Below are 12,721 nucleotides of genomic sequence, written 5' to 3'. Positions count from 1 at the left end.
TTTATCATTTAAGTATTGGCTCACTTATAACCTGGGAATGTGAAATTGCAAAACTTAAGAGTTGCACAGCATTGCAACATTTGTAGTTTCAGATGCAAGACTGCAGTATATGGCAAACTCATTCCTTGCCAGTCATGTGTTTTCTATATCACATGAGGTAAAGTCACATGCACATAAGTGTCCATTATTAATGTCTCCTGAGGCTCCTAATTCAGGAGAAGGATGCATCAGTGCACTATGTAATCATTTGCCTGGTAGATGTGAGTCATTAGGCTTCCATTCAGCACCCAGAGACCTGCAAAAGTTCTAAAGAAACGTCCAACTTGAGTGCTGTAGTTTGCCTAACATAATTCTGTATTAGAGACATTATTATTAAATTACTTATTATGCAGTCAATTTCCACACTACTCAGTTGCCGTGGTGCACTGAGCCTTGAACAGTAAGGTAAAATCTAAAGACGTGTAAAACATACCACATAGACCAGAAACTGCAGGAACTGGGTCAGGTATCGAGGAATACACTTGTTGCTAATACGATTACCCTAAATAAGGTGTATGACATTTGTTTATGAGTATAATCTCTAAAGGTTTGTACTGTATTACTATATAGAAAACTTACACATGCCTGCCCAGTAATATACTTGTAATATCCATATGTGTGTTTAATGTGTAAGCTTTGTATAATATGTAAACAATGTTTAAATGCGGAGCCTATTGCATAACATGTGTAAGCCTTGTATAATATGTGAACAATGTATTAATGTGGAGCTTTTCTCCCCGGGCTTCTGCTGAAACGGGTTATGTAACCCAGATGGACAATCCTGGAAAACAAATGTCAAGTAAACAAAATAAATAAGATCCCAGACGTGCAAGTGGTCTCCTTACAGCAGCCCTGTCTGTGAGGGACAAGATGCATGAGATATTGGAGAAGGGATATATCCAGAGGCTAGAGGAACTAGATGTCTTCTCACTTTTAACAGATGAGATAAAGGAGAGATAATATCTGTGCACAAGGTTATACATGTTAGAGATGAAGGGATCATTTTGATGTGGAAGGACAGAATGGCAGGAGGGACACAGGCAAGATATTGTATGAACTTGTACTCCCGGACTACTAAAATAGGAATTCTCAAAGGTATTCAACATGACGTGATGGGGTGATAGTAAAGAGGAAGGTAAGGATGGTGATTTGTTCTGTAAGTTTTAATCATTATTTTGTTGTTATAGGAAAGAGGACTGGAGCAGTGGTAGACATTTTAAACACAAATAGTTACAAAGTGAATATTCAGACAAAAGCACATTTCAAACACTTTGTACAAAGTGAAACGATAGGAAACTATGTTGCCTGCAATTAAACATAACATATATTATCTGTTTACCATCAAGATGAGAGATGATTGTTAGACCAATGCTCCTGTGGTTAATTTAGGTAAAAACAAAGTAGTAACTTCATCTGGCATTGGTCAAAAGGCAGGATTTCAAGTGGTGATATAGACAGACAGATGTAGATATATTTTGTGGACATAAGGTTGTTAATGTGATTGGGAGACCATTGCGCATGGTACATGACCATAGCTGTCAAATGAAATGTGATGGACACTTGCAATACAAAAAGAAAAAGAAAAATAGGTGTGAAAAATCATATAAATTTTAAAGCTAATCATCAAAAAGTATGTAAACAGACATGGTTATAATGTGATGTTGAATCTGGAGAGAGTCATCCATTTGTTAGCATATATAGTTAATGATATTTGGAAGCAGGTTCTTACTGGAGAGTGAATATGGAAAGTGACAGACCATGTTGTCATGAAGGCATGAGTACTCCTTTATCAAGGAGTAAATGGAATTCCTTTGTTGATAAACAGTTATTTTAAATGATTTCTTAACATGATTGATTTGTGACAGAGTACAGTTGAGCCACTTTGTAAGTACTTACAGATGGGAATCAATTCATTAGGTCAACATATAGGCCAACAACATTTAAAACTTAAGAGCAAGAGCTAGCCTTTTACATGTTCTGAAAAGCATTAGATTTTCTGTAGTCAATCATAAACATTTAAAATAAAAAACAGTAGTATACACCAAGTGTGTGGGTAGCAGTTTTTCAGTAACACTGATTGAATGATCTTTAGTCAGATGAGTGCATATTTTCTACAAAGTAGCATTTCCATGTTTGCTCAGTAAAATGCAGTAGCTTTGGGAAATGTCAGTGTTACACAGTTGAAGTTTTGAAAGCAGTAATCAAATTTTTACTCAACTTTTTTTTTTTTACATATTCAGAGATGTAAGTCATAGAGTCCTTGGACAGACTATGGCACATTAGCTGAAATGAGTCAAATGCCTTACATAAGCCCACAGACATGAATCATGTGAGTTGACTTGCTCCCGTAGACCTCATCTGTGACCCAGAATGGAGAGGTTGTGGCAGTTTTACGTATCCACTGAGGATGTTTTCACTCTGACATTATTGAATAACATTTGATGATTAATTTTCATAACAGTAACAAATGAAGTATACAGAAACAATCTACTTTAATTGCAGTTGCACATACGATTGGTTAGCCTTTGTGATTATATAGAAACATGCTTGCTTATTTATTTATATAGTAATTGTTACTAGTTTACCACCTCACAGCTATCAAGCCCCCACCTCACACAGGCCCATTCATTTCCCCAATCCTTCCTGCCCAATAAGGTGAGAGGAAGGAATCATGGCTTTCATCCTGCAAGGTTAGAAAATTTCTGAATACTCAACATGTTTCCTGCCGACCAGAAAGTGTGCACAATGTCTGGCATGCTGGGCATTTTTTGAGTACAAATTTCTATACAGTTGTGGCCTATATGCTGGACTACGTATGCTCCTTGGCAGGTATAGACTCAGTAACACTACAGAAAGAGTTGCAGTCCCAGCTCTTTCCTCCAGGTGGTGCTGATATATTAGCACTCCACAAACACTTTCGCCTTAGTGTGGTTGAAGCCAGTGTTGGCCTGGTTTCACCCATCTCTTCTCCACCCATGATGCTAATCCAATTCATGTTTTCTAGGGTGCATTCAGGACTAAAACCTCCATGCCATGGAATTGGCTGACTTTAGAAAATGTTGTGAAAGTCTGGTTTGATAAATCTTAATGTTCAGTTCATACCACTGTAATTGCATTCTCTGTACAACCATAAATCGATTTGCCACTATTGTAGTATATATTGCATTGTCTAAGACTAGTCTGTATATGTATTGAAACAGATGTATAAAAGGAAGACTGAAGCTGCCAAAAAGGAATACTTGAAAGCACTAGCTGCTTATCGTGCAAGCCTCGTTTCCAAGGTGAGTTTAACATTTCTTTTAAGAATAAGGGCTGTTTTAATCAATGAGATGTTAGATGTTGTACTCCATATTTAAAACACGAGTTCTCTTTAATTTCATCTAGGCAGTATGTATTTGTCAATTGATATGTTTGATATATTTTTTTTTCTTGGAATATTGATAGCAACTCTGGAATAGTTTTAACTGTGTAGGTATAGCTCATGACTCAAAACATTTTGCTCTACCATATCCCTTACATTCCCAGCATATGCATACCAAGTCCACAATTATACAAAACTGGGGAAAGTAGCAACTTCCCAAACCTGTGCACAGCAGTCTCAAGCATTCACTTTTTTGCTCTATAACTTGACTCAGTAACTGATTTCTGTAGAACTGCTGTGCAAGGAAACACATGGCTGCTTAAAGAGAATCACTGTTGTAGTACGTAAAGTCACAATGCTATAATCAATTCCTTTTCTGTCTAATCGTTCCTCTTCAGCATCACGAGTAGTAAGCGATATAAACAGTCATTAACTCATTCTCTTTGCACTTTTTCCTCTAAATTAGAATGGGAGATGAGTGACAGTTATTAACCAGTTATGATTTGTCAAGTAACTTAGCTGAATTAGTAGCAGCTCCAGAACTCACAACTGAGCCTATTGTAGAGGGACATTCCTATTTTCAGGTCTGATTTACCTGTACACATGATGTTCCTATTTTGGAGGCATGTCCTATTTTCAGGCCTGATTTACCTGTACACATGATCCTCCTGTTTTGGAGGTATGTCCCTGTTTTCAAGCTAGATTTACCACTACACATGACGTTCCTATTTTTAGAAATTTGTCCCTATTTTCAGACTGGATTTACCCCTACACACAATGTTCCTATTCTATTTCTGGAGGTATGGCCATATTTCCAGGCTTGATCTACACCTATACATGATGTTCCTATTTTTGAAGGTACGTCCCTCTTTTCAGGCTTAATTTACCCCTACACATGATGTACCTATTTTTGGAGGTTTGTCCCTATTTTTAGGCTTGACTTACTGTTTCACACACGATTTCTACTAAACAGAAAATCAAACTACATGACTGACATGCTAGTCTCACCAGTAATTTAAAGAAAAAGGACCATACCTCTCAACCTCTTTGTGCAAGAAATCTGGACAAAGCCAAACAAAATGGGGGAACAAAGACCCAAAAATAGGGACAGATTTTAAACATTGCTCTTATAAGCTTAAAAAGTTGTTAGAGTAATAGACTTTGTTTTAATATACATTTGTTTGAAGGATATGAAGTCTGAAACTCAAATGTATGCCATTATTTAGTGACTTCAATCCTCAGATCATCCCAGTGATTTGCCAGAAACCCACAAATTTTATAAGGAACAGACCTAAAATATGAGCCAGAAATCTGGATATTCTGCAAAAATCTGGACAGTTGAGAGGTATGAAGAGGACACACATGTTACATCTCAAGTTTTCAGAAGTAAAAATAAATGACTTTGTGTGGTAGAATTTTACAATATACTTTTGCACTGTCTCTCGGATAATGTGCTTATATTTTCCGTCATATTGTCGCTCTGTTATTTAAATATGTGTTTCTGAGTAGTATCCCACATTCATACTGGAAAAAGGAACAGTTATGTACTATTTCACATTCAAATTGTATGCTAATTAGATGTCCAGATTTTTTACTGGACGCTTCTACTTTTCAGAGGTTTTGCTCCTGTTTTCAGTTTCTGCAGGATGAAAGGTATAGGCAGATCAGATGATTAAATAGAAGATTTAGTGCTACAGGAATTCCTTTTTCAATAATTCACATAAGGTCTCATCAACAAAGGTCTTGATTACATTCTGAGACTTGGCCCAGAGTAACTCTAAAGTTTGTATTATCAATCACACTTTTGTATCTTGTTTAAAAATGTCAAAATGTGTGAGGCTGGCTAAATTATTTATACCATTATTTCATATATCGGTATTCGGTAAATAGTTATTCAGAGCAAGCTAAGCCATTTGTTGTGTCAAAACACTGTCAGGGTGAAACAAGAGCATCTGTAAATGTTCCTCTTTTGTGCTCAGTATTTTTTTAATATTCTGAACTACTACTTAGTTCACATAAATGAGCCAAAGTAGCTCAATTGAGAGAACATCAGACTGAATATCTAAAGGTTCCTGCTTCAGACTCAGGTTTTGTCAATGCACCAAGATGGCTTGCGAAGTTAAATGTCTCATCTTAAGTATGAGAAATTTGATCTCTAGGAAAATGCTGTAGTACACTGCAGTTGTTGCATATGATAGCTGCAAAAGTAGTCCTTTGTTTAATGCCACACAAAGAAACACAGCAGTTCCTCTGAACAGTACATACCATGTGACTTACAGATGTTCCATTCTGTGTCAGAGTGGATTCCATTGTTCTGCTTCTTTAAGTAGTGACTGTAAAACACTTTCTACTGAGCTTACTGGGGTGTAAATAATTGTTATTGCCCTCATGTAAGGGTGGAATTTATCTGACCAGATAATAGTTCATAGACAAAGGCTTGAAAGTACCAGAGGCAAGAAGTCCATATGTTAAAAAAAAATCCTCAGTTTATCCAATGGTAACCCTCTGAATAACTTTCAGAAAAAAAAAGGCTGCATATGAGCTGCAGTTATAAAGGGAACATTGGATTCACTAAAGCTTTATAAATCAGTGTAGTTACTGTCTCATTTATCAGGTTCAGGGGATGTCTGACTATCCAGTGAAACCTGCATAAATTATCACGTTATGTAGGTGAATAGACTTAGGATAACCATGTAAGATTAATGTGGGGACCAGAACCCAGGCTTGAGTATGTGAGATGCCTTACACTGACTTCATGGCCAGTGATTTCAAAGGAATCATGACAAGTTTAATGGTCAAGACACCATGCCTGTCAGGAAAAGATGTCCAAAATGACATATCATCTTATCCTGGTGCAAGACTCACCATAATGAAATATTTGTTTATTCACTGTCTTTTCAATAAAAGCTTCTGGAACTCTGTATAGGCTGTGCTGATCACTTCCTCCACACTATTAGAGAAGAGATGGTAATTCTAATGTAGTTGCTTCTTAAGCCAGTGTTCTGTCTTCTTCCAGGACAATTCAGCAGGGCAAAGCTGCCGATGTTTGTTCTGATGTGTGTGTGGCAATTTCCTTCACTGCCATTGCAGCCTTCATACTGCTCACATTATATTTTTCAATTCATTATCAATTCAATAGGTACATGTATAAAGACATGATGGCAGGAAGATGGAAGAGAAACAAACATTGGGTATCGACTCATCCATCTTGACAGTTATGTTTATTAGTGTTACAGATTTATTTGAGCCTTAATCTTTAGAAGCACATTAAAAGAATCCAATATCTGCTAAAGATTTTCTGGTGAATATCCTCATAGTACGGTATTGGTGGCACAGTGGTACAGCGGTTAGTGTTGTCACCTTACAGTAAGAGGTTCCCGGTTCAATCCTTGGCTGATGTACCTTCTGTGTGGAATCTGTATGGCCTCCCTGTGTTCACATGGGTTTTCCCTAGGTGCTCTAGCTTCCTCCAACATTCTAAAGAAGTGCAGTAAGTGGATTGGACACACTAAATTGGCCATAGGTGTGTGTGTGTGTGTGTGTGTGTGTGTGTGTGTGTGTGTGTGTGTGTGTGTGTGTGTGTGTGTGTGTGTGTGGTATGGAAAACCTACCATGACAAGGCTAGCCAGTAAACCTTGGCTCTAGAAGACTGTCACTGTAGAAGTGACACCCCAACCCCATATGCAAAAATGGGAAAAAGGGGTTGTGGTATGGTAAAACTGATATTATACAATGACCCCCTATTAATATTCAAAAACGTGCACGCTGATTGGTCAGTGTGCATGTTAAATGAAGTTATAGTAATGGAAAAAGGTCCAGTCGCCCAGACATTTTCCATTACTATAACTCTTACAGCAACACAGTCTCGCTATGTTAAACAAGTTTAACATAACAAGACAGCTTTAAAAAAAGCAACAGAGATTCTCCGTTGCTTTTTTTAAAGCTGTCTCACTATGTTAAACCCATTTAACATAGCAAAACAGTTTGTAAAAAGCAACGGAGATCTTGCTTTCTCCATTGCTTTTGCCCACAGCTCTGACGCATCATGAGGCATACGCATGTGCAGTACATCAGAACTGCCGCAGAATACCAGACAGCTGCGGAAGGGCAGCAAGGAGGCATTATACAATGCCATTATTTAAGAAAAGTAACTATTTTCTTTCTTAAATAATGTCATTGTATAATAGCAATAACCCACTTTTGGGTGTGGGTAATGCTGGATTTACCCATGGTTAGCTTTGTTTGGCCACTTGGGTTCGCCCTCATGACCAAACCACACCAACTGTGGGTAAATCCAGCATTACTCACACCCTGGCGTGGGTTATTGCTACAATCTTCACTAGATTAGGATTATATGGAGATGGTGTCGCAAAGTACAGTAGTTCACACAAAAAAAAAATATATATATATATATATATATATATACTTGGCCAAGTGGAGTCCTGTCTATTCATCTGGGATATCAAGTCAAGAAAGTGATAAATATCACAAGTAGTGGAAGATACATGTTTTTAGACATTAATAGTCTATAAATTACATGGCTTCTTTACCAGAAAACAGAGTTGTACATTAATGCAAATGTTGAAGTAAGTAAATAAAAATTAGCTTTATGAGAGCTGTATTTGGTACAAAGAAATGGCAGTAGAATACTATATGACAGTATCTGTATTCAAAGACATAATCTTTTAGATGCGTGTTTAAAAAATAAGATTGATTTATTTACAAACCCTAAAAACAGTTGCATTTTAATCTCATTTTCCTCCTGATAAAGTGCTTTTCATTTCATGTAATCTATCCCCAAAAAATCATATACACACGTACCATGACTTTAGGTGTCTTTCCCACTATTCTCTTAATATGAGTATGGCCTTCTTAGTCAGTCCAATTTGGCTGCCTGTAAAATTTTGCCTTGTTTCACCCTCATGTTTGTGACATCATCTGCTACTTCATGAGGACCCTAGGGCTTAATAAAGGAAGTGTAGCTACATCTGTAACATTTAAAGTCTTAATAATTAACTGTTCCACTTTCAAAATTGGCCTAGATTTTCTATAAACACTGCTAAATCAATTTTGAGTGTAAATTTTTAGTCACATGTGGTTGTTATCAGCACTGAGTGATGTTTTTTTTGATATCTCATATCTTCTTCTTCTTTCGGCTTTTCCCAGTTAGGGGTCGCCACAGCGGATTTCTCATATAGAAAGTTTAAAAAAAAAAAGCAAATACTTTCTGGCAAAATTTCAGAAATTCCCATAAAATTATCTTGGAAGGCTACTACTAAAAATTCAAAGTGATAATTGAAAATGGATATTGACAATCTTTCCTAAGGCACTCCAAGAAACAGCAGTTCAGAGAATATCTATTACAAGTCAGCAGAAGGATAAAGCAGACACTTTCCAGTCTTTGCTCTTTCATATAATGAAGGTACAGTGTGATGTATGAAAACATTTTGGTTATAAGTTAAATCATGTCACTAGAACAAACCTCATCAGGCCAGTTAAGAGCATAACAAAATATAAAATATCACTTACACTGATGAAGAGTTACCAGCATTTCAGTTAAGATAAAAATATGATAAAAACATGTCATGGTAAGAATAAATCATAATACATGAGTGATACATCCTTTATTTGTTTCTTCTCCAGTCCCACACCAACATTCCCTGGACCTTCACTGCTGCACAGAGCAGTGTATAACCAAGCACTGATAGAAGCCTTCTTCTTGCCACCTTTATTATTATATTTCTGTTCATCTATGTGCAAGTTTTCAATGTATTTAATAACATGAAGCAAAGACAGTTTAAGTCCTTTTCTTCAGTCTTTCATGCAGTACAGCTCTAGTGACATTTGTAATTTTTTTGTCTGCAACAGCATCACGTGATGATATTTGTAAGCGAACATTACCTTCATTAAACTGTACACTTGGTATAGAGTGGTAAAGCCTGTCTGGAACCATGACAATAAATTTTGGAAAGTGGCAAAGGAGCAGGAACAGCTTTGTGTAGGAGGATGGGAGTCGGTGGCCAGCAGCAGCTCGATCGTCTGGGAGGAGGGAGTGATCTTTCTTGTCATGTGATTCTGGACATGATACCAAAATGGCTAAGATGAGGATATGGCTTGGTGATCCCAAACCAGCGATATTACCTATCATGGCTTATTAATGGAAGCACACACAAGCAGAGTGAGGATATACAATGTTCTTTGATTATTTGGATGCTTATATTAGGACCATTTTTGGGGCATTTATAGAAAGACCATCTTTGCTGTGACACTAGATAAGCTACAAACCACCTCCTTGGCTGCTTCAATGAAAGACTGCCAGGTGGCTCTGCTCTTTGTATAGGGAGGGCACTTTACAGGGGATTGACTGGGCTCAAAACACATTGGTAGTCTTGAAGAGCAGTGGACACAGAGGCAAAAAGAATGTAGAAAAATGTACATCTGGACAGACTCTATGCTAGCATATCAATCGTATTTCTTGAGGGTTCTGTTCTGCCTTATTTCAGCATTTTTCTTTGGTTTATTTGAATTTTCTTTCCTGTTTTAACAGTTCAGTTTTATACTTTTGGAAATAAAATAAAATGGTACTTTCAAAAGATGAGCATTAATTTTGATGTCTTAATGTAAACAAACTGAAATTCAAAATTGCTTTAAACATCCTGCTGTCTATAAGTTCTATGACTGTACAAAGTTAGAGATTCTTCTTTGGTAAATGGGTGGAAATAAATTTTATAGAATATGATTAGTTAATGAGATATTCCTTTGTAATTATGTTTATGATAGCTTATTAATGAGTTATTGCTGTGGAATTATTTATTTGTTATTTCATTCAGGCTGCTGCAGAGTCCGCTGAAGCACAGACTATACGATCAGTTCAACAGACTTTGGCCTCCACCAATCTTTCATCATCTCTTCTTCTAAACAGTTCACTTTCTCAGCATGGAAATATCTCAGAGTCAACCCAAAGTCTTCAGCAAACTCTTCCAAGGGCAATCGCTCCTAAGCCTTTAACAATGAGACTACCTAATAACCAAATTGTGGCATCAGTCACCATTGCACCTAGTCTGCCAAATGGAATTACACCTTCCTTAATAACATCCATGCCAGCGCCCATGGTTACTGCATCACCATCTTCACAAATGAGCCCCCCTGTACAGCCCCAGCAGCATCAGATTCAGCAACTGCAGCAGCAGCAACTGCAACAGATGCAGCAACAGTTGCATCAGCAGCAGCTGCATCAGCAACAGATACAGCAACAAATGCAGCACCAGCAGTTTCAGCATTACATGCAACAACAATTACAGAAACAGCATCTGCAGCAGCAGATTCAGCAGCAGCAGCTGCAGCAATTTCAACAAATACAGCTTCAACAAATGCAGCAAATGCAGCACCAGTCTCAGCCTTCACCACACCAACATTCCCCAGCTGTGTCTCAGTCAGTTATTGTCACGCAGATAGCATCACCTGTACCAACAATTGCAAGCCCACAGCCATCACCACAGCAGCACTCTTCTCAAGTACAGCCACAAACACAGACTCAAGTATTGTCGCAGGTTAGTATTTTCTAAGTAGGAACACTTCCGTTGACTGGATTTGCACTTATGGGCTAATGTAAATATACTTGGATGATGTCCAGAAAATAACGAGTGTTATGCACAGATGCATAACAGGAAAATGGTAAATTTAAAGTGTCTATTAGATAGGCAATACAGAACTACCATGTAGCCGTGCATCAACTTTTAGCTGAGTATAAGACATTTTGTCAAATGTCAAAACTGTGATATTTGTCTACTGTAAAACCTTTTAAGTTATTGAGATTCTCTTGTGAGATAACTTTAATGTACTTTAAAGGACTATGTACCTTGCTTCTGGATCAGATTTGACGATGCTCTTTAATTTCAATAACATACCTTACAAGAGTTAAATAAGACCGACTCTGAAAACCTAAATCTACCTACATGATCAGAATACAAAGATAAAATGAAGGAAAAGGTTTTTTTAGTATACACTGAAAGTGGTTAAGTCACTGTGTACCTTGATTCAGAAATAGGATTTACAAGACATTGAGACATGGTTCTCATGGTTTTGAGTAATGTAATATACAAGAGTGGAATAAATATAGACTAAAGAAAATCAGGACTCAGTCTAAAGCATATGTTTCACTAACACATCTCTGAAGTGATTAATGTATATGTAATAAAGGAAAGTTCCAAACATAAAGCTAAGAGGCTTGTGGGTCCTTAGGCTGTGTAATAATATTAGTCATTATCACAATGGGGCAGCAATGCTTTGAACTGTATAACCAGATAATGGCATTATTTATCAAAAATCTGTTACGAATCACCAAAAACACTGATGTTTTTTCAACTGTTCTTTTAAGAAATTTTTTAAAGAATCAGAGGGTCTGTGAAACTACTGCTAAAATTATTGTGTTCTCTCTCTCATGTTTTCTAAATTATGAATTATTTTTATTGTTTAAAAAGTATTAACACTGTACCCAGTAAAATGTCAAGAGTGTATACTGTTACAGTGACAAGTTAAAGAAAATGCTTTCCATATTTTTGTATTTTTTCAAAGATAATATGCTTAAAGGCATTATTCAGTAAGAAAACTGACATCACATTCAATGCTACAAAGCAGAAAATTCCCAAGCTTACCCCTTAATGTAAATAACTATTTTAAAACTGTTTTCGTATTGTTTGTTGTAAAGTTTTCATAAATGAAGCTTTAATGTGAACATGTTACATGAAATGCTAACAGCCACATTCCATACTGTATTTTATGTTATTTTATACTTTTATGACTTCTAATAGAAGCTGTTCTCTCATTTGTATTTCCGAAACAGATTACCTGCTTTTACCTTGCTAGAGAATAAATATATTGCATCAAAACTTGCTTCTGCTGACGTTTTATATAAACAAAAAGAATGCATGTTAAATAATGTGGGTGTTTTGTCTAAAACATTTTTGACGATGTCTGAATCAGTTTATTGTTAAAAGCATAGCTATATGTACTGAACTGTGTGTAACTCCTCTCTGTAGGGACAACTTGCCAGTTTCAAGAGACAAAGTGTGGTGGCTACTTTTAACAGACTACAGTTTTATGATTTCACAAATACCAAATAATGCCTTAGTAGATACACAGCCTTATACACTGCTAAAAGATTCTGCATTTTTTATTTTACGACCAAATTCAAGAGAAAGAAAGAGTGCAATAATAAACTGTGTGCAGTGTGGCCACTATCCCCAGTTGTCTTGCATGATTAATTACAGCATCTGTCCTGTCAGAAGCTATAATGAAGAGGTCTTGATAAAAATTGCAAAT

The 12,721-nt window shown here is 36.7% G+C and overlaps 1 protein-coding gene across 1 annotated transcript in view; it reads left to right on the top strand.

Moving 5' to 3' along the window:
• Nucleotides 1–12,301, top strand: part of TOX3 (TOX high mobility group box family member 3) — a 438,446-nt gene extending 426,145 nt beyond the window's left edge. Inside the window, exons 6-7 of the mRNA XM_044081994.1 lie at nucleotides 3,240–3,320; nucleotides 10,231–12,301. Coding sequence (XP_043937929.1) covers nucleotides 3,240–3,320; nucleotides 10,231–10,965 — 816 coding nt within the window. The 3' untranslated portion in view covers nucleotides 10,966–12,301. The remainder of the gene's footprint in view (nucleotides 1–3,239; nucleotides 3,321–10,230) is intronic.
• The last annotated feature ends 420 nt before the right edge of the window (nucleotides 12,302–12,721 follow it).

This window comes from Protopterus annectens, chromosome 8.part1 (genome assembly GCF_019279795.1).
Source record: "Protopterus annectens isolate FY-2018-M chromosome 8.part1, PAN1.0, whole genome shotgun sequence".
In the NCBI taxonomy this organism is placed as follows: domain Eukaryota; kingdom Metazoa; phylum Chordata; order Ceratodontiformes; family Protopteridae; genus Protopterus; species Protopterus annectens.
Note: the sequence above shows the minus strand (reverse complement) of the source record. Positions and strands in the feature narration are given on the sequence as shown.